General features: G+C 44.4%; 1 protein-coding gene across 1 annotated transcript in view; it reads left to right on the top strand.

The window, feature by feature from the left end:
- The window catches only part of ARFGEF2 (ADP ribosylation factor guanine nucleotide exchange factor 2), a 125,907-nt gene that overhangs the window by 13,094 nt on the left and 92,245 nt on the right, over positions 1 to 20,568 (top strand). The window contains exons 2-6 of the mRNA XM_007938332.2: positions 5,428 to 5,458; positions 6,066 to 6,189; positions 14,473 to 14,619; positions 15,555 to 15,734; positions 16,076 to 16,310. Coding sequence (XP_007936523.1) covers positions 5,428 to 5,458; positions 6,066 to 6,189; positions 14,473 to 14,619; positions 15,555 to 15,734; positions 16,076 to 16,310 — 717 coding nt within the window. The remainder of the gene's footprint in view (positions 1 to 5,427; positions 5,459 to 6,065; positions 6,190 to 14,472; positions 14,620 to 15,554; positions 15,735 to 16,075; positions 16,311 to 20,568) is intronic.

Genomic DNA, 20,568 nt, shown 5'->3' with positions numbered 1-20,568 from the left:
AATGTTCCCTCCCTCCCTTGCCACCCCTGGTAACCAACAAAGAAAGTTTCCTTCCATATATAAACCTTCCCTTGACTTTTTACAATAATGAACTAATACAATATTTGTCCTTCTGTGATTGACTTATTTCACTCAGCATAATGTCCTCCAAGTTCATCCACATTATGTGGTGTTTTGCAGATTCTACATTATTCTTTAATGTTGCATAGTATTCCATTGGGTGTATGTACCGTAGTTTGGTTATCCATTCTTCTGTTGATGGTCACGTAGGTTATTTCCATCTTTAGCAAATTCATTTTCCATCCAGCAGTTCATACACATTTTGTTTCATGGCAGTGACTGCTGTCCCCACAGTGTAACAGCTCTCTTCCCACTTTCTCCCTGTAGTACCTCTTCCCTTTGTCTTTCTTTCCTGTGTATTCCTGCCACCACCACCCCCGCCACCCCTAGCTATCTCCCTGTGCAAACACTGCCCTTCTGTTGTCCTATGATTGATTGTTCTAAGGAGTACGTCTACCTGATATAGATGTTTACCCTATAATCCTGTCTGTGGTTTGGCTGGAAGCCACAAGCATGAGTTCTATTCCAGGTCTGAAGGGTAACTAGGGGCTGTAGTCTTGGGAGTTCTATCAGACTGGTAAGCCTGGTCTTTTTTTGTTGTTTTTCCTTATAAATTTGAGTTTTGTTCCACATTGTTATCCCACTCTATACAGGATCTCCTGTACTGATCCATTTCCAAGTGGTTGACAGTGGTAGTGCAGTATAGTAAATTACTTGGTGTGGCTTTTGAAGCCATAAGTCTTTGTAAACTCTATGGTGGAATTTGCTGTGAGAAACTGAGGAGCTTCTGATTGCCAAAGTTAATCCACCTGGGGTATTTCTGTTATGCGCAACACAAAGCCATGTTCTAGGAGGTTCCTGCTCTCTCTCTCAGGTGCTTAGAATTCTGATGTTATGATTGGTTAGTGTGACCACTCTGCCAGGCTCAAAAGGAGGCCTCCCAGAGGCAGAAGAAGTCTCTCTCTGACTGCTGGTTGATGAAGACGTGCTGCTGAAAGAGATACGCGCTCCTGAAAGAGACATGCATTGCTGAGTGAGACACTGAGGAACACTCACTGTTGGGAGAGAGACTGTTAGGAGAGAGACTGTAGGCTGGGAGAGAGACTGAGCATTTTTCCTGAACTTGAATTATAGCCTGGTGCTTCCCTAATAAATCCCATAATCTATGAGTTCTGTGTGGCCACTGCAGTGAATTATCGAACCCAGGAGAGAGGTGGTGGGTGCTTTGGAAGGAATAGTTGGTGAAAGGGCTGGAGGGAGGTAGCATGTCTGGCCTTGCAGTAATAGGCCTTGGGCTACTGATGGTGATTCTGTCTTCCTCTCACGGGGTTAGAGGAGGTCATAACATGTGGCCTCCCTGCCTTTTTAGCAGGTAGCTAGGCACCATCTATTTCTTCTGGTCTCGTGGTCATATAGGCTGAGGTTCACATGGTCCTCTAGTCCCTTGGACTAATTGTTTCTATGTGTCTTTGGTTTTTTTCATTCTTCTTTGCTCTGGACAAGGAGAGACCAATTGTTGCATCTGGATGGTTGCTTGCAAACTTTTAAGATCTATAGGGCTTCTTTTCACCATCCTCATTTTTTAGAGTAGGAAACAAGATTCATGGAGGTTTAATTACCCACCTGGTATCATGCAACTAATGGAGATCATACCAGAATTGAACCCAGTTCTGTCTGAATCTCAAACCTCCTCCTTTCCACCACAACAGACTATGTCATGCTATCTGTGAGGCTTCTACCACACATAGTTCTTTCCTGTGCTTTTTCTTCTCCGCTTCTCAATAGAAAAAAAGTAATATCTGAATACACCCAGAACCCACCTCTTAAGTTATACCATAAGAAACTACTACCAATTGCTTGTTTCTGACCTGCAAAAATGGCACCTTCATGTGGTTCACACTGATGCTCTGACCACCTCCACAGGCTGATCCAAGCCACACCATCACTTCCCTGTCAAGAGTAATCTGTCAGAAATATAGGTCAAATCATGCTGCCTCCTCCTTTGCCCCTCCAGGGACTTCCCCTTCCGTTGAGAAGGAAAATCAAAAGTGGAGTCCTTACAGAGATTCTGTGTCAGTGGGACCTCTGTTTTGCGTACCCAGTGCTGTCAGATCAGCTTCCAAGTCCCAGCAACCCTATAGGACAGAGTAAAACTGCCTCGTAGGGTTCCTTCCCAGGACTATAAATCTTTACAGAAGCAGACTGACATATCTTTCTCCTGCAGAGCAGCTCAAACTACCAACGTTTTGGTTAGTAGCTAAGCTCTTTAACCACTGCACCACCAGGGTTCTTTCTGTTATGTCTAGTAGAGAGAATTGTTTAAGTTGGTTTTTTTTTTTTTTTTGGTCCCCTTCCTCATGGAGTAGTTTAGAAGGGCAACAGTTCCTACTTCTTATGGGGGTGCTGAGTGTAAACAAGAAAGTTAAACTGTGAACATAGGATTGGTGACCACTGCTCTTGAACTTCTGCAGCTGTTCCTCCGTAGGCGTGCTCACAGTGGAGGGCCACTCTTCTTAGTCACTGTTCCCTGTACTGTGCATGCGCTGCTGTGGCAGCTTACACCAGTCCTTGCTTGGTCTCATTTGAAAACCTTCAAGGCTGAGCTCATGCTCCTGCAGGCCGGGAAAAGGCATTGCGGGACTCCAGAGCCCAGGTTGTAAACCAGCCTTTCTAAGACTGGATTTGGCTCCAGGTTTGTGTTATTGATAAGCATACATTTGTACTGTTCTGCGTTTATAATTTAATTCTAAGTGCTTATATGAGAGTCATGGAGGCATTGGTGGCTCAGTGGTGGAATTTCTGCCTTCCATACGTGCCTAACCAGAAGGCTGGCGGTTCAAACCCACCAGCCACTCCTCAGAAGGAAGATGGGACGATCTACTTCTGTAGTGATATTGCCTCGGAAACCCAAGGAGGGGTCGCTATGAGTCAGGTCCAACTCAACGGCATATAACAACAACAACAGTGCGAGAGATCTAGGTTCAGTCGAACCTCATGCATGGCACCAGCTTTCTGTCAGTGGACACTTACTTGTTGCTAGGATGCTGGACAGGTTTTAGCCAAGCTTCCAGACTAAGATGGGCTAGGAAAAAAGACCCAACTATCTACTTCTGAAAATTAGCCAGTGAAAACCCTCTGGATTACAGTGATCTAATCCGGAGCCAATCGGGGTGGGTGCAGGGCTGAGCAGCATTTTATTCATTTGTGCATGGGGTTGCCGTGAGTCAGGGGCTGACTTATTAGCTAACAATTTGAGAATCGGTCTTGTTTCTTCATCTGTAAAATCCAGTGGATTTTGGCCTTGAACCCTGGCCTCTGGCTCCTTTGTCATTGCTCACTGACTGAGGAGCATTTGGCTTATACCAGACTTGAATGTTTTGCCCTCATAGTGCTGATCATAGTCGTTAAAGTCACTTTTATCCCATTAAGTTACTTCTCTGCAACCAGTGACGCACTTTCTCCTTGGTTCTTAGCTTTCCCCTAAAGCAAAAATTGCAAACTGGTGGCTGCAGGCTAGGGAAGCCTGCATATCAGTTTTACTTGAGGCATGTTCTTAAAAATAGCTGAGTTACTTTGGATTGCAATTGCAGCTTCTTGGAAGATCTGAATTTTGACCTCTGAAAAAATCAAGACTAATCCCCAGGGCTCAGGATCTTTGGTGGCACACTAGTCCTGCGGGGCTGAAGAGCTGCTGCCCCGTGGCTGGTTGAGTGGGAAGGAACTGTCCTGCCCCTGTTGTCTCATAGCCACTCATTTCTCTCTTTGAGCTTCCTCGTCTGGCCTCCACAGGCCTTGGAGTTTGTAAACTCTCCACTTGATTTTGTCCCCTCATTGAATGAGTAGTAGTCTTTGTCATTGAGTCATTTGGAATGCCACTGGATTGGTACCTGCGACATTCCAAAGCAAAGATTATGGTAGAGCTCAGAGCCTGCCGTGGACAATGGCAAAAGCCTCATTGCTTCAGCTACATTTGACCTTTAACTGGGTAACTATGATTGGAAGGAATTCAGGTTGCATTTGAATTTGGGCCACAGGGCGCCTGTGGAATGTCACACACGGCAGATGACCTTATCACTCAAGCAGAGAGCCTTGACATTATGGCAGTTGGTGCCTTCAAAGCCAAAAGCATGACCACCAGCCTCTTGGGCTGCATGGCCACACTCACAGCTTTATGAGTCCCAGCTAGGGAAAGCAGAGCTGCTTCCTTAGTGGAATCTTGTCCCTGAATGGTGGGCTCTGTGGCCCAGAGCCCATGTGTCACAGGCCCAATAATCCATGAGCAGAATGCTTGATGCTAGTCATCGGGGTGTTTCTCTCCTGTTGTCTTATGTGTGTAGTTTAATTGTCCCTCAGAAAACACTTAAAGACCTTGAAGATTAGAATTCTGTTCAGATATTCAGCTCTCATGTCCTGAAGTTCAGTCTAGAATAGAATTGTCCAAGAAAAGGACATGTGTAGCCCCCAGAGCTGTGTCCTGGGTTGCTGGGATAACTAATGCCGGGTCCAAACCGCTGGGTCTCAGGAGGCTGTGGGAAGAAGCCTTGCCTTTGGAGGTGATAGAGCACAGAGCACCCACGCCAGGCTACTTGCCTCGCTGTTGTAATAGCTGAGATTGATGTGTGGAAACGCGGGGCTGAGTAGTTGCTGGGGGGATTGTGGGAACTCAGGGTGCTGCTGTTTCAGTAATGTGAAACTTTGTTCTCTCTCCTGGATATAAGACTCTTTCTTCCAGATTGTGATTTCTGAAGAGTGACACTTTATCCCTGTATCCTTGACTGTGTAGTTGTAACTCCTTGGTAAAAATTTCTAAATTAATTCATAGAAGTTGCAGATTTTTGTCATAAAAAATAGGAGAAAGAAATAAATCATCATCCCACTACTTAGATAACTCTCAATATTTTCTTATATTTGTTTCAATATCTTGTCATATTTGTTTCCAGTCGCTTAAGCATATTTTTAATGAGCTCTGCTGGTGCAGTGCCTAAGGTATTTGCCTGCTAACCAAAAGGTTGGTGGTTCAAACCCACCAGCTGCTCCACAGAAGGAAGATGGGACAATCTACTTCTGTAAAGATTTACCACCTCGGACACCCAGTGGGGGTCGCTATGAGTCAGAATCGACTCGATGGTAGTGAGTGTGGTTGGGTTTGAGTTTGTGCATATTTTTACTGTATAAATAATCTGGGGTGGAAATGCAAATTCTCAGCAGGGGGCTGAACTGGAATGAACTGGTTTAAAACTCTGATTATAATTACTTTTTGCCACTTCGTACGTCATGACCATTATTTTTAAGGATTTCATGGTATCTTAAGTTTCTTTTATGTAAATGCTGCATGCTTCTGACATGTCTTTCTTTCTTCCCCACCAGATGAAATTAAAACAGAAATAGAAAAGCAAAGGTAAGCTGCAGTGTTTTTTTCCTGCTCAAATACATTATTAAGGAAATAAGTAGGGGTCATGGTGATCTCTTTCCCTGCATGCTCTCTCATAATTCTAGTCCTCGGGCAGCATCCATTCTCCCAGCACAGCGCTGGGCACACAGTAGGACTTACTACATATGTGTTGGAACCAATGGTAGGTTAATCGTTGCTGGCTCAATAATTGCCTGTCTGGAAGGGGCAGGAAGATCAGGTTCATGCTCTTGAACCTTTTCCTGAGAGAAGAGGCAAAGCCCTTGTCTCTTTGTATGTCATGCTTCCTTGGGCGGGGGAACAGCTTGCCCCATATGTGGCTACTCCTGATCTCATAGTAATGATGCCAGTTAGTCACAGTAGGAATGCTGATGCCAGGACTCAGCCCAGGACCTTGCTCTCAGCATATGGCACTTTGTTGATTTTCTAATGCATGTATTTAACCTTTTAATTCTCTAGTCCCATTGATGCCATCTTTCAGCCACTTTTCATTAAATGATTACAAGTGGAACGGGAAGTTAGAGTGATCCGTAAGAAAAGCAAGCTTTTTTTGCCCCCATCTTCTGTCTCTACCCCATCCTACCTTTTCCCCTAGGCTTGGCGCTGCCGCACCACCAAAGGCAAACTTCATTGAAGCTGACAAGTATTTCCTTCCATTCGAGCTAGCTTGCCAGTCCAAGTCCCCACGGGTGGTGAGCACATCTCTTGACTGCTTGCAGGTACCATGTTTCAGTTTGATTTTGTGCAGGGGGTTCTCTCCAAGCCATAGATGGTGTTTGTACAGGAGCTGTGCCAGTCACCACCTTGGTACTAGGATGCTCCCAGCAGTGATGGAGATAGGAGCAATCCAGTTTATCTTTCCTGGGGTCTGATGGGAGAGGGAGTGAGGAAGGCCAGGGAAGGAGGGGCCTGAGCTCTTTAGTTAAAACAAGAATTTCTTGCCCTAGAAATAACTTGATTCTTGGCATTCCCTTATATATTTCTAAAAGAAATCTTTAACATTAATTGGAATATCTGGTATACATGAGCACATAAGGCTATTTTATGTAACCTCTTTCTTGATGGCACTAAAATTCGTAACATCAAGTAGGGAAGTAGGTAATTAGAGCTGTAAATAATTTTCATATAAATCATCTTTTACTGAGGAAGAAGCAGGAGTTGAGAAGTTAGGGTAACTTAGCCAACAGCGTACAGACAGTGAGAGGCTGAAACAGGACTGCAAATAGGGTTTCTTTATTCCTAGTCCAGCTTTTCTTATGTACTTTTTCTCAATACTTACCGTATTTTTATGCAAATAATGCATACATCTACGCTGTTGCAAACTGTGCGACCCCCTCAGGTTAGTTTCCTGAGCACTGTGCAGGTGCATGTGCATGTCATTTATGTGGGCACATAAGATGTGGAAAATACAGTCCTCTTGAAGATTCTGGTGATTTCAGACAACATTTATCCTTTACATCAGTGGGTAACTCATCAATGGAAAAAGTTAGATGTATTTAAAAAAACATACGAAAGAGACCCACAGTTTAGCAGTACTTTCTGAAACAGGGATGGTAAACAGAGTCTATATTATGGTGGTTTAAAGAGAGGTGTTGAGAAGGTTTCTGAAGCCTCATCTGGGTTTCTTGAGAAACAGTGCTATGATTGATGTGTTATGCCATCCTAGGCAAGGAACTGCAACCCATGGAGGGGTCATTATGAGTCAGATCCGACTTGATGGCAGTGCATTTGGTTTTTGGTTTGGTTTATACCATATTTTTGGCATCTCTGGTCTAATATTTACTCTGTTAACCTCTCTTCTTGATATATGTACTTGGGAATGGATAGTATTTCTTCATAGCAGCAATTCTTCCAAATGAAGAGCCATTTTCTCATTCAGCATAATTCTGTACAGATTGTCCTACGTGAAACATATAATGAGCCAAGAATTCTTAAATGGCAGGCTTAAGTCCTACTTCTATCCCAAAATATTTTTGCTGTGAACATTTTCTGAGGAAATTTGGCATAAGCTTAATTACAGGTTTTATTTTTCCCCCATGTTAAGATTTTGTTTTGGAGCTGGGGCTCGTAAGTTAGTATCGATGTACCAAGCACAGTGGCTAACATGAATGGGACACTTAGCGTGTGCTGGACCCTGTACTAAGTGCTTTCTGCACATTGCCTTGATTAATCTTCACAACAACCTCTGAGGTACTTAACTCTTGTCTCATTTTAGAACTGAGGCTTAGAAAATAAAGTGACCAGCCCAGTCCAGGGTGCCCTGGCTAGGAAAGTGATAGAATTGGGTGAATACCCAGGACTTCTTGACCCTACATTGATGATTTTAACTGTTGTTGTTGTTATGTGCCATCGAGTCGGACCCGACTCGCAGCGACCCCTCCTTGGGTTTCCGAGGCAGTGTCACTACAGAAGTAGGATTGCCCAACCTTCCTTCCAAGGAGTGGCTGGTGGGTTTGAACTTCCAGCCTTCTGGTTAGCAATCAAGTGCCTTAGGCACTATGCTACTAGAGCTCCTAGATGCTACCAGAGCTCCTGATGATTTTAACTAGGGGTCACTAAACTACGGCCCGTGGACCAAGTCTGGCCCACCGTCTGCTTTTGTAAATAAAGTTTTATTAGAACATGATCATGCCCATTTGCTTATGTGTTTATCTATGGCTGCTGTCCTGCTACTGTGATAGAGTTGAGTGGTTTTGACAGAGACTGTGACCCATAAAGCCTAAACAATTTAGTATTACATCCTTTACAGAAAAAGTTTGCTAACCCTTGGTCTTAATTATTAACCTGCAGTTCTAGTCTCTTTAATTAAAAATATGCTGTTTTCCTAGAAATCATCTATTTCTGGAACCCTTTATTATGTCTGTTTGATTTCTAATGGAAACATGACTTCCACTGTACTTCAGCCTACTGTCCGTCTTCAGCCCTAAGTTGTAAATTTAGCATTGTAGTACCTGTCTTGAGGCTTATGGCTTATGCTTATCTCTCTTTTTAGAATGATAGTTCTCTGTAGTTTAACAGTTACACTAGGATTTCTTCAGTTAGTATATAACCTTTTAGATATTAAGAGGTGGCTGGTGCTCCCTGGAATACTGAATAATTGTGATTCCCCTTAGTGTCATGTTTGCAAAGCCTGTTTGATTGCCTTTTCCCAGTGCAGGTGTAGGAACTCTTGGAAAGGAAGGCCAATGTCTGTGGGTGAAGTGTGGTTTTGGCAGGATTGAAGCTAGCTGCAGACATACCCACGCTGTTCCCTGAGCATTTAAAGGCATCATTCATTGAGCTTGGCAAGGTGATGGGTAGAAGGTGCTGCTGAGTTTGGTTTGATGTGAGCACAGTTAGCTAAGAGGCCCCTCTCCCCACTGGGAGAAGCCTGGAGACTTCCCTGCTGCTCATGTCTATCAAGAGTTTATATTCCTTATATATAGCAGCCTGTGAAGATTTACAGCCTTGGAAATCCTTCAGTGCTTGTTCTGCTACACACTTTCTCCAGGCCAGGGCTCAGGGTATAGAGGGTAAGGGTTCAATCTGCTTATTACTGTTATTATTATTAATATATTTATTATTAGTATTGTTATTATTTTTACAGTGTTCCCTCTTGAGGGTTCAATCTCATCTGAGTTAGTGAGTGGTCTCCAAGTTTTCTCATCATAAATCAATAATAACAAATGCTTTGAGAATATCCTCCCAATATATTCATATTTCTTCTATTACAAAACTATATACATGTAATACTATTAGTAAATTATATTATATACATTATACAAAGCAAACAAAAAACCCATTGCTGTCAAGTTGATTCCAACTCATAGCACCCCATAGGACAGAGTAGAACTGCCCCATAGGATTTCCAAGGCTGTAAATCTTCACAGGCTGCTATATCTTTCTCCCACAGAACAGCTGGTAGGTTTGAACCACCAACCCTTTGGTTAGCAGCTGAGTGCTTAACCACTGTGCCACAGGGCTCCTCCTGTATATACATGTGTAATTGGTGGTTGGTGTGCACCACTGGTTCTGTTTAGACTCGCAGCAGCCCTGTGCAACAGAGGAGAACTGCTCCATAGGGTCTTCTAGGCCGTAATCTTTCTGAGAGCAGATTGCCAGGTTTTTTTCTCCCACAGAGTGGCTGGTGAACTCCAACCACAGACCTTTTGGTTAGTAGCTGAGTGCTCAACCACTGCACCACCAGGGCTCCTTCTGCACCACAGGATTCCCTATGTACGTTATAAAACATACCAAAATATAACTAAAAATGATAAGATAAAAAATAAACAGGGATGGCGTGCTAATGCTTTCTTCTTGCATCCCAGTGAGTAGTGTCTGGCACCCCACTGGGCTGAGCTGCCCTCCTATCAGAAACATTATTCTTTAGTTCTTATTTCTAGAAAACTTTGGTTTTTTAATGCACATTTTAAAATCAGTTTGTAATTATGTAAGTTATATCATGACTATATTCTCTGTTAAAAAAAAAGCTTTTGAGAAGTTTACAGATAAAGCTGAAATCCTTGGCCATCAGCCCCCAAACCCGGTTACCTGTTTAGATGTGCAAGATCCTCCTTCCCTCCCTTTCTTGTTACCATCTTAAAACAGATTTTTCTCTAGGTTTTTTTTTTTTTTTTTAATTTTTGCAGTGTTCCCTCCCCACCCCTCCCCTCCCAGCCCTGGTAACCAACAAAGAAAGTTTCCTTCCATGTATAACAATTTTTTAAGATCTATCTATATTGCCACATACAGATCTAGTGCATTCCACATTTTATTTATCCCTTTCCTTATAGGGGAGTATTTAGGTTTTTTTCCTAATTTGGGACTTTTAAAATAAGGTTACAGTGTAAGTTTCCTGGTCATAGGTGACTCTTTGGATTCTAACCACTTGGGCAAAAGAGGTTGAAGATTAATTTATACCAGACATATTCTTCATGTGGGTAGGATAGCTTGAAATGGAGCTTACTGATTCCAGCTTCTGTCTGTTCCTCCTCCACTGCTGTTGAGTTGATTCCAACTTGTAGTAACCCTATAGGACAGAGTAGAACTGCCCTATAGGGTTTCCAAGGCTGTACTCTTCACAGAAGCAGACTGCCACATCTTTCTCCCACAGCTGATGGGTTCGATCTGCCGACCTTTCAGTTAGCAGCTGAGCGCTTCACCACCGCACCATCAGGGTTCCTTTGTTTGTTACTAGATACGTCCTATTTTACACCAAGAAACTAATCCCATGGTGTTTCTGCTTGTGTGGTTGGTACTGTGAGGGCCTGGTGTGCATTCTCTTCTCATCTTCTGCTCCGTGCCAGCATACCCCTGTGTAAGCCTCCTTGGACATGGCATCGGTGGGCCAGCTACCCACAGGCCTCCCACCTCTGCTGCTTTTCACATCCCTCATTGCACTGGCAAGAAATAAGGCAGGAGCTTCTCTCCATCTCTGTCACCACCATTCCCCCCTCCCCCGTAGTCCAAGCCACTAGTCTGTCTCCCTCCTGGACAGCTGAGACAGCCTCTTCACTGGTCCGCCTGGTTCCACTCCTGCCCCAGGAGCCAGGAAGGACCTTCAAAAACAGGTCACATCATGGTAATCCTTCACTTAAACATGTCAGTAGCTTTCTGCTTATGCACTGGGCGAAACACTTTCCTTCACTGAATTTGCTAGGCATGCTCATGCCAGTGGAAGTTTGATGTGTTTCCAAGCTTCTTTGTATTTATAAAAACACACACATGCAGTTTTTCTTTTCTCCAAAAATGGGACAGTGTTGCACATCATCACTGTAGCTGGGAACAGCCAGGTTGCATTTAACAGTGTATTGTGGACATCTTTACATTCAGTTCTTCACTCCAACAGCAGATTTTTCTCGGTTGTCTTCTCTATACCACACAGTTGTAGGATCCAGGGACCCAACGGTAAATACAACAAACAAGGTCTCCATCCTTATGGAGCTCTCATTCCAGCTGGTGGTGGTAGAATGTAATTAACTGTTACATTGAAACATAAAGATGCATGGAGGGTGGGGTTGGAGTTTCAGGTAGGATGATTCCAGAAGATGTCAATAAAAGGTGATTTTTAGTAGAGTTGAAGGCAGTCAGGGATGAGCCATGTGGACGTGTAGGGACAGAGTTTTCCAGGCAGATGCAAAGGCCCTGTGGAGGAGGTGTCTCTGATGTGTCCAGCAGGGAGAAGGTCAAGGGTGTGGAGCAGAATGACCTGAAGGGGAGTGGGAGGAAAGTAGGGGAGTGGTTTACAAATTAAACAGGGAGAATAGTGTGCAAACCAATAAACCCTGTAGATCCATCAGGACTTTTGGCTTTGGTCTGCCTCCCCTGGAGAACATGGATTCCATGAGAAAAAGGGCCTCCTCTGTCTTCCTCACCATTGTATCCCTAGTGCCCAGAATGCATCTTGCTTAGAAAAGGAGAACCAGAAAGACCCACAGGACCAAGGAACTCTGCTTTTTTTGGGCCCTACCTCACTGTGCAGAAAAGGAAGTGAAGTCCTACTTAAAATCCTTTTCAATCTGGAGAGTAATGTGGCCTTTTAGGAAGTATAACTATCAGGGAAGATACTTTGACTCCTTTTCTGTACTTTCATTAAATATTTAGTAATTTATCTCTATCTTTACAGCATTTGTGTTTGGTTATGTGGAGCCTGCTCTTAACATTCATATTTTAGGAGTTCATAGATTATCCCACTCACAGCCTGGTGATCAATATGGGCTCAGAGTTAGCAGTTAGGAGTGAGGAGTGAGCAGTGTGAAAATCCAGTGCTCATGTACTATGTAAGGAGGCCTGGCGTACAACAGTTACAAGTGCATGGCAGCTAACTGGTTTGGTTAGCCGGTGAACACTTAACCACTGCACCACCAGGGCTGCTTCTGTAAAGGTTACAGCCTAGAAAACCTTATGGGGCGGTTGGGGCAGTTCTGTTCTGTCACAGTGGTCGCTGTGAGTCACCTAACAATAGTAACAGGTACCAGGTGGCCAGCCTGGCCCTCCTGGAAGCCTGCATCTGCAGCAGCAATGAGAGGAGATGAGGGACAGGGCTTCTTGGCTGGTTCTTCAGAAATGTGCTTCCTGCCCACACGGCTAGAGACTGGAGGTTGGACTTGAGCAGTGAACTCTGTGCAGCCAGCTCGCCTGCGCGTTCAGTCGCTCAGTCCAGCAGTATCATGTGTCTTCTGGCAGCTGCTCTCTCCCCTGTCTTCTTCCTGCTTATTGAACAGCGGCAGTGCTTTTGGAGGGTCTGGCAAGATAAGCTGTTTGAGGAGCTGTCACAGGCCGCAGAGTGGCCAGTCTTCCTGTGGCGGGGGCTGCTATACTGTAGATAACCTTAGGAGCTGTGTCCATGTTGTGCAGTAGGGCAAGCATGTGACAAGCCAGAAAGATGATGAATGTTCTTGAGAGCTTATCCAGTCACAGAAGCCACAAATTCCTTAGAGCCATGAATCCTGGAGGGTTGTGCCTAATGAGTGGCTCCTTCATCTGAGCAACCAAAACAGGTAACTTGGAGGAAAACACTGATTCCCAGGCCCCACCATGGAATTCTGGGCCACAGATCTGAGCTGAGGGCCAGGAATCTGTACTTCTAAATGAGCTCCCCCAGGTGATTCTGAATCACAGCCCAGTTTGGAAATCATCGTCCTCTGACTGTTACGGTCCCTCACAGCGCTCAGATTCTCTTATCATTGTGAGTGAGATGGTACAGGCAGTGGCCGTGAAGGGGACCCTGTGCACACGCATTTGCAGTATGACAGCAGGGTAATGCCTTAGCAGTCACTTGTCTCCTTGGTCACATGATTCAGCAGTCAAACAAATGGAAGAGTGTGTACTATAAACTGTCATGGTCTTAGCCCTGCCTGCAGCCACTTGGCTTTCCTGCCATCAAGCAAACCATGGTATCATTAGCTCCTAAATGAATCCATCCAGGTAAAAAGTACATATTCATGGGCTTATTAATAGCTGTGTTGAAATACACTTAACATATTCTTTCAAGTGTACAATTGAGTGGTTTTTAAAATATTGACAGAGTTGTACAACTGTCACCAAGATCTCATTTTACAACATTTTTTGTCACCCCAAAAAGAAACCGATACCCATTAGCAGTCACTCCTGTGGCTTAACTTCCAGCCAAACAATGGACTGGCTTGTAAGCTGACCAGTTTACACCAGGGCAGTACACTCCTTAGAACTGATCAAAAGGGCAGCATTTGCATAGGGAGATGGCTCAGAGGGCAGGAATGCATCAGAAAAAAAAGGACACAGGGAAAAGTAACCACAGGGAGAAAGTGGGAAGAGAACCGGTAATTTGTGGGGATTACAATCAGTGTGTGTGAATTGTTGAATGGAAAACGAGTTTTCTCTGTAAACTTTCATCCAAATCACAATAAAAAGTTAAAAAAGAAACCCATACCCATGAGCAGTCACTCCTGATTTCCCCCAATCTCACCTGCTTTAACAACAACAATAGCAAACCCAAACTCAACTGCCATTGAGTCAAATCCAACTCATAGCGACCCCCATTGGGTTTCCGAGGCTATAAATCTTTATGGAAGTAGATTGGCCCATCTTCCTTCTGTGGAACAGCTGGTGTGTTTGAACTGTTGACCTTCTAGGTAGCAGCCAAATTCCTTATCCAGTATGCCACCAGAGCTACTTCACCTGCTCTAGGCAATCACTAATCGACCATCTGTCCCCTGGGACCTGCAGCTTTCTGCATAACTGGGTTGCACACTGGAAACTGTTCTGTCCTGCCTTTCTCGTGGAGCCCTGTCTCCTCCTTCTGATGGGGTTATCTCCCTCCCTTCTCCCTCCTCATCCTCTCTTTCCCCTCCCCCTTCCCCTCAAGCCAGGAGGAGGAGCCTTGGCTGCACTTAGGTGGTGTGCCTGCCAGTGCTCCTGGGGAGCATGACAAGATGTCAGAACTGGAAGTTAAAGGCTATGCTCACTGCCTGTTTTTTGCTGTTGTAGGTGGCCTCAGTCTCAAGCAGGCAAAAATTTCAAATCTCTGTTCTTTCCCTGTTTAGAAACTCATCGCATATGGGCACATCACGGGCAACGCCCCCGACAGTGGAGCCCCGGGGAAGCGGCTGATTGACAGGATTGTGGAAACCATTTGCAATTGTTTCCAGGGCCCTCAGACTGATGAAGGGGTTCAGTTACAAATCATTAAGGTATTTCTCCTTGTTTGTCTGATCAGATTATTAAATGGGACACTACTCCCATTTGGAAATTTGGATTTTTAATTTTCCATGTGTTAGTTGTCTTAGGTGATGCTGACCTGTAACACACAATTTTAAGCATCACTTAGATACTTTGTCAAGTGTCAGAATTTTTGTAGCATAGACAGAGACAAGAAGAGTGGAAGTGTGTTTTCCAAGTAAACAGTTCTGCTAATAACTATTTAAATTGCCTTGTGAATTCAACCTGCATGAAATCCCCTGGTCTCACCTGGAAGTTCTGGATCCCCAACCTGACGTTTCCCAGCAGGTCCTTATTGATACTCATATTACCAACTTGTCCCCTGTTTTCTTGAGCCTCCATTCCACTTCCCTACCCCATTTCTGCTGCCAGGAATGGTTTAGCATGGGATAATACCATCTGCTTATCAGGATGGGTGTAGCCACGGTTCCAAAACCCTGGTCCTGCATTTATTACATTTCTGAGGGAGGGCTTCACATTAGCTGCACTCGTAACAGCTCTCTCCACAACCCAAGAGGGAGCCAGGAAACTGCCCAGCCAACACGTACATTCTGTGATTAATAGAGGTGAGATCATTGGAGCTCTTGTCCTTCTTGAGAGAAGTAGCTGTATTTTGCATTCTAGATTTTCAGTCAATATTATTAACATATGGAAGTTTAGCCTTTTTTAAAGGCAGCCTGTAGAAAGCCCATTGCAACACAATTCAATTATCTCGAATAATTTGCATATGTGGATTTATCATTGTTTTTGAACTCGAGCAATAGGAAGTTAGTTTGCAGAGTCATCTTAAAATTTATTTAAGACAAAAACAAAAACAAAAAAGCGAAATCCTTTTGAAAAGTTTAACTGTGGGAGGGTGAGGGAAGTGAGTATTAATGAACATGAAGGTTGTATTTTTCTGTTTTAGGCTCTTCTGACCGCAGTGACTTCCCCACACATTGAAATTCATGAAGGCACTATTCTACAGACAGTTAGGACATGTTACAACATCTACTTGGCCAGCAAAAACCTCATCAATCAGACCACTGCCAAGGCCACCCTGACTCAGATGCTGAACGTCATTTTCACCCGCATGGAAAACCAAGTGGTGAGTGGGGCTGTCATCCACTGCTGTGAATTGTTTAATGTGTGGCCTCGGCACCTTGGGGAGACCCACTGGTGTTTTAAAGTTTGTTCCTCACGTTATATACCTTTCTTATGAATTCTCTGTACTGTGCTTTTGTTCTTGCTGTAAAAACCAGAGTATAAATCTAGGATGGGTTATATAGAGTTTGCATTCAGACTTTGCTTTGAGTTTGTTAAAGGCATTTATTTCCTTTTTAAAATTTTATCCTTCTGGTTAGAAATATTTTAAGCTGCCATGTTTTTTTGTTCCTTATCCCAGTGCTAGCACCGTTTTGATTGAATCCCTCTTTGGTTGCCTTTTAGTTGCAGGAGACCAGAGAATTGGAAAAACCGGTCCAGTCGAAACCCCAGTCCCCCGTGATCCAAGCCGTGGCAGTATCCCCAAAATGCAGTCATTTGAAGCAGAGCCAGGCACAGAGTAAACCAACAACTCCTGAAAAAACAAACTTAACCAATGGTGATCATGCTAGGAGGAGTTCTGGTAAAGTGGGCTCAGAAAATGGAGACGCACTCAGAGAAAGAGGCCCGTCGCTGTCAGGTACGGCCCAGCATGCTGTCCCTTTCCAACTGTGAGAGGGAATCAGCCTGTGTCTGAGGGGCAGGTGGGGTTGTCTGGTAACATCTGCAGGAAACCTGATAGCAGCTTGTCGGTTTCTGGGCTTTGCCCTCGACATCCTCCCTGTTTGCTTTCCTCTCAGCAAACACAGCCAAGGAGCTGTGGTGTCTAATCGAATGCCCTGCCGTCAGCTGTGCTGTTTCCTCTAAATCGTTCCTGGCACATCTCTTGTTACTTCTATGTGATGTCAGCTTCAGTGCAGTGGGCTCAGTTTGGGGGCACTTATCTCCCTGTAGTTGGTTATATGGGTGATTAGTTATTTAATGTCTGTCTGATCACCTGGAAGAGGACAGGGACCCCCCGTCATGTACTGTGTCATGTATCCACTGGGTCTCCAGTCCTTTTCCAGCGCCTGGCCATTAGTAACTCCTCAAACACCTGTGAGAGGAGCAAGGAAATGGGTGGATGGATGTCTGGGTAGATGGGCAGATAGCTTTCTTTTCCTCTTCTCGTGACCAGTACATCACTTGCTTTTGTTTGCTTTTTGTAAATGAAAGAATATTCTAAACCTTATTATAGTTTTAAAGTAAATGAAATACTAGGCCTAAAAACTTAGATTGGGCTGTCATAAAATTATATGTGAACATTTATATCTCTTCCTGGACAATTGTTAAGAACCAGATCCAGAATCCTTATTTTTTCATGAATTTACCTTTCCCAAATGACTCTGTCAAATAATTCTTCACTCTGGCTGGTTGTCTCCACAAAGTAATCTGACCCGTCTTCAGAAATGGTCTCCTTTCTTCTGTCACGTTGGTGGTAATGATTTGTGTTGGTAGTATGTCCCCACTAGCATGCACATAGCTCGAGAAGCTCTTGTTTCTATATAATTTACCAGAGTATTTGGCATGTATTAGGACCAGATTGTTCTAGGATGTTGTTCTGTGTCCATTTACTCAAAGAAAAGACAAAAAAGAAACATCATGAAAACTGCATGTGTCTTGGGGGAGCAGAGTTGCTATCTGCTCATTCCTTCTGTCATATGTCTCAAGAAAGGTTCTCAGAAACTCTCAGCCCACCTTCTTTATCTGTTGTCATCCTTGCCTTCTTACCTCTCCAGGGCAAGGACCAGGTTTTCACTGTGACCCTTATCAAACTGTAGTCAGTCGGTGAATATTAATATTTAAGTACACTATAGTAAGCTTGCTTGTACAGATACAGAAACAGGTCTCTCTGAGCTGCATGAAAGTGCTTGTGCTGCCGTCCTTCTTCTATGCAGCAGCCGAAGTCATCTCCTGAAAGCATGAATTGCATCAGCACCCCACCCTATTTGAGCACATTGGGTAATTTCTCATCCTGTCTGATTCGGAGTAAACTTCGTGGTCCCTCCCCCGCTCCCCTGGCTTTCAGGGCCCTCTGTGGCCTGGCCCCTGCCCCCTCTCCTCTTACACTCCTCCCTTTGTTTATTCCTCTGTGCACAGTGTTTCTGTGTTGCCCGTGTGATGCTTGTCCCTCCCTCAGTGCATTTGTCCTTACTGTCCTCCCTCTTCTATCCTCACTCAGGTCTCTGTTCACATGTTACCTCCTTAGAGAGGCTTCCCTGAGCACACTTCCTGAAACAGCTTGTCACTTCTGTCCCATTGCTTTTATTTTCTTCTCAGGACATCTCACTACCTGAAGTTACTTGAGTGTTTTTGTTTGCTAGTTCCTGCTCTGGGACCTTGGCTGCCCTGCCTGTTGACCACTGCATTCCTTGCAAACACCTAGAGTGAGAGCTGGTACACACAAGCAGTCACTGAGTAAATATGCTTTTTAAATAACGAGGAAAAAACATGATTTACACAATACAATTTTAAAGAAGCACTGTAACTTGAAGGGCTGCTCTAATGATTTGCAGTTACTATATTGTAGGTTTTGTTACCTAGACTTGACAGACAGGAGGCATCTCCCAGGAACTTAAAATTAGACTGGCCTGCAGAGAGTGAATCAAAACAGAGGTGGACCATCACCTTAAAAAGCAAATGGCTTCCGCTTCTCAAGATGAGGCTCTAAGAAAGCAGGGGTCCTTCAGAAGACGGGGCTGAGCAGCATGAAAGGCAGCCTAGGAGGCAGGTGGGGCAGGTCCCCACCCAGGGACATGGTGCCCTGGAATGGAGTCCAGGCCCATCGAGAGGCCTTGCTCCAGCACCTCTGTGATAGAGGGACATGTCAGGCTCTCCTGCTGATTCTGTGCTCTACTGAACCCCCTCACAATTGCTACCCCAGTTGGGCAGTCCCTGTGCTGGGTGCGCTGAACAACTCATTGGCAAACGTTTTGTCTCACAGTGACCACGTGTAATAGAGTAGAGCTGCCCTCTGGGAGTTCCAGGGCTGTAATCTTTATGGAAACAGACCACCATATCTTTTCCTGTGGAATAGCTGTTGGACTGCCAACCTTTTGGTTAGCAGCCGAGCTCTTAACAACTGCCTCACTGGGCCTCCCTCAGCACCTTACAGGACTGTGAGAATGAAATGAGAGTAGCATGTGGCACGTGGGCTATAGAAGTGTTCGCTGTGACTGCTGTTACTTACTTATTTTAACTTTTGCAGCGTTCCCTCCCCTCCCTCCCATCCAGCTTTACTATTACTGTTAATATCATTTAATAAATTTCAGGTTATAAGTAGCTTGAAGAAAAATAGCAGACACTTCATGTGGTCATCAGAGTGAAGGAGGTGAGGGCTGTGTGGTAGGATCGAGTAAGTCTGCCTGCTTTCCATGTTAGTAGTATGAGCTTCTGCTTTAGGAATTTTATTATTTTTTGTTGACAAAGAAAAAAGAAGCTTCTTTACTTTATAAAATGAACAAAATCCACTCCTAGGTCTCCTCTTTCCTGCCTTGTTTTTGGCACATCTGCCTTGCAGGGAATAAACCCCATTGGCTTCTTCAGCTCATTCGTTCACAGAATGCTTACTAGTTGCATAATGGACATGCACTTTGGGATAATACGCTGCCTAGTGTATTTCTTCTCAGTGAACTGTTGTTTTACTGTCAAGGAACCATATTGATGTGTGGCTGGAATAGGATGGCAGAAAGCTTTGCTCTACCTGGTTTTTGCCCCTAGGATTTTTCAATATTACTAAGTGCTTGGACACAGCCACAGCCTGGGCTAGTATCTAGGAAACGAACAGACCACACTGCATCGTCACCACGTGTTGGCGTTTGCCGTTCTGACTCCACCTCCCCCTTCTCCCCTTTCTCCCCCTCAGGAGCCTTCTGCCAGTATTAGGGCTTCCTGACTCTCCCTACCCTTTACTGGCCTGAGAATTTTTGATTTTGCACAGATCCTTCCCGTCTGTCAGAGAAAATGAATTAGACGCTTTCATTCCTCTGAAAAATGGTGATCACACTGTTGTTAAATGGAAAAACTGCAGTGAGGAAAAGGGAAATCTTTGTTGAAATGGAATTTTTTTTTCCCTCCTTAGGAATGAAAGACAATGAGTGCTTTAACTAACTGACTCTGCTTTCTGTGGTTAGTTGGGAAATTTCCCACGTGGACCCCAGTGTTTGTTAATATACCTAGTCCTTTTAGTCTCCCGTTTCTCCCACTCTTGACAATGGCATCTTAATTTCCTATTCATCGTACCCTAGTAAGAAGCTCAGGTGGTATAGTGATGAAAGGGTTGGACTGTTAACCAAAAGATCAGGTGGTTCGAGCCCACCAGCTGCTCCAGGAGGGAAAGAGGAGACAGTTTGCTTCTATAAAGATTTTCAGCCTTGGAAACCCTGTAGGGCAGTTCTACTCTGTGCTACAGGGTCGCTATGAATCGGAATCAATTTGATGTCAATGGGTTTGGTTTTCTGGGTCTGGAACCATAGTAACACTGGTAGAAGTGTGAAGGTGCCTGGCACTTGATATCAGTGGAGGGAAGACAACTGAGAGTGGTGAGCAGTGAAGCTTCTGCAGAGCCTGTCAAACCCTGGCTAGAAGGGACAACAGTGCCTACTTCTAGCCACTTACAGCCCAGTGTTGGTAGGCACTTGGTTTTATTTTTTCAGTTATGCCAGTAATCTGGATTCTTAGGAGAAATCTTTTTAAATGTAGGCAACTAATTGAAAAGTTTTAAAAAGCAATGCATAGGCTAAGCAACGCATACCTGTAGGCCAGGTGTATCCACCAGCCACCACCTCACAGCCTCTGGTCTCATTCACCAAGCTTGTAACTTATCTGGGGAGATGGATTCATCAAGCTTATGTTTCTTT

Source organism: Orycteropus afer, unplaced genomic scaffold (assembly GCF_000298275.1).
Source record: "Orycteropus afer afer isolate SDZICR_OR568_19922 unplaced genomic scaffold, OryAfe1.0 scaffold00049, whole genome shotgun sequence".
Classification (NCBI taxonomy): Eukaryota; Metazoa; Chordata; class Mammalia; order Tubulidentata; family Orycteropodidae; genus Orycteropus; species Orycteropus afer.
This window is presented reverse-complemented; position numbering and strand designations above follow the sequence as displayed.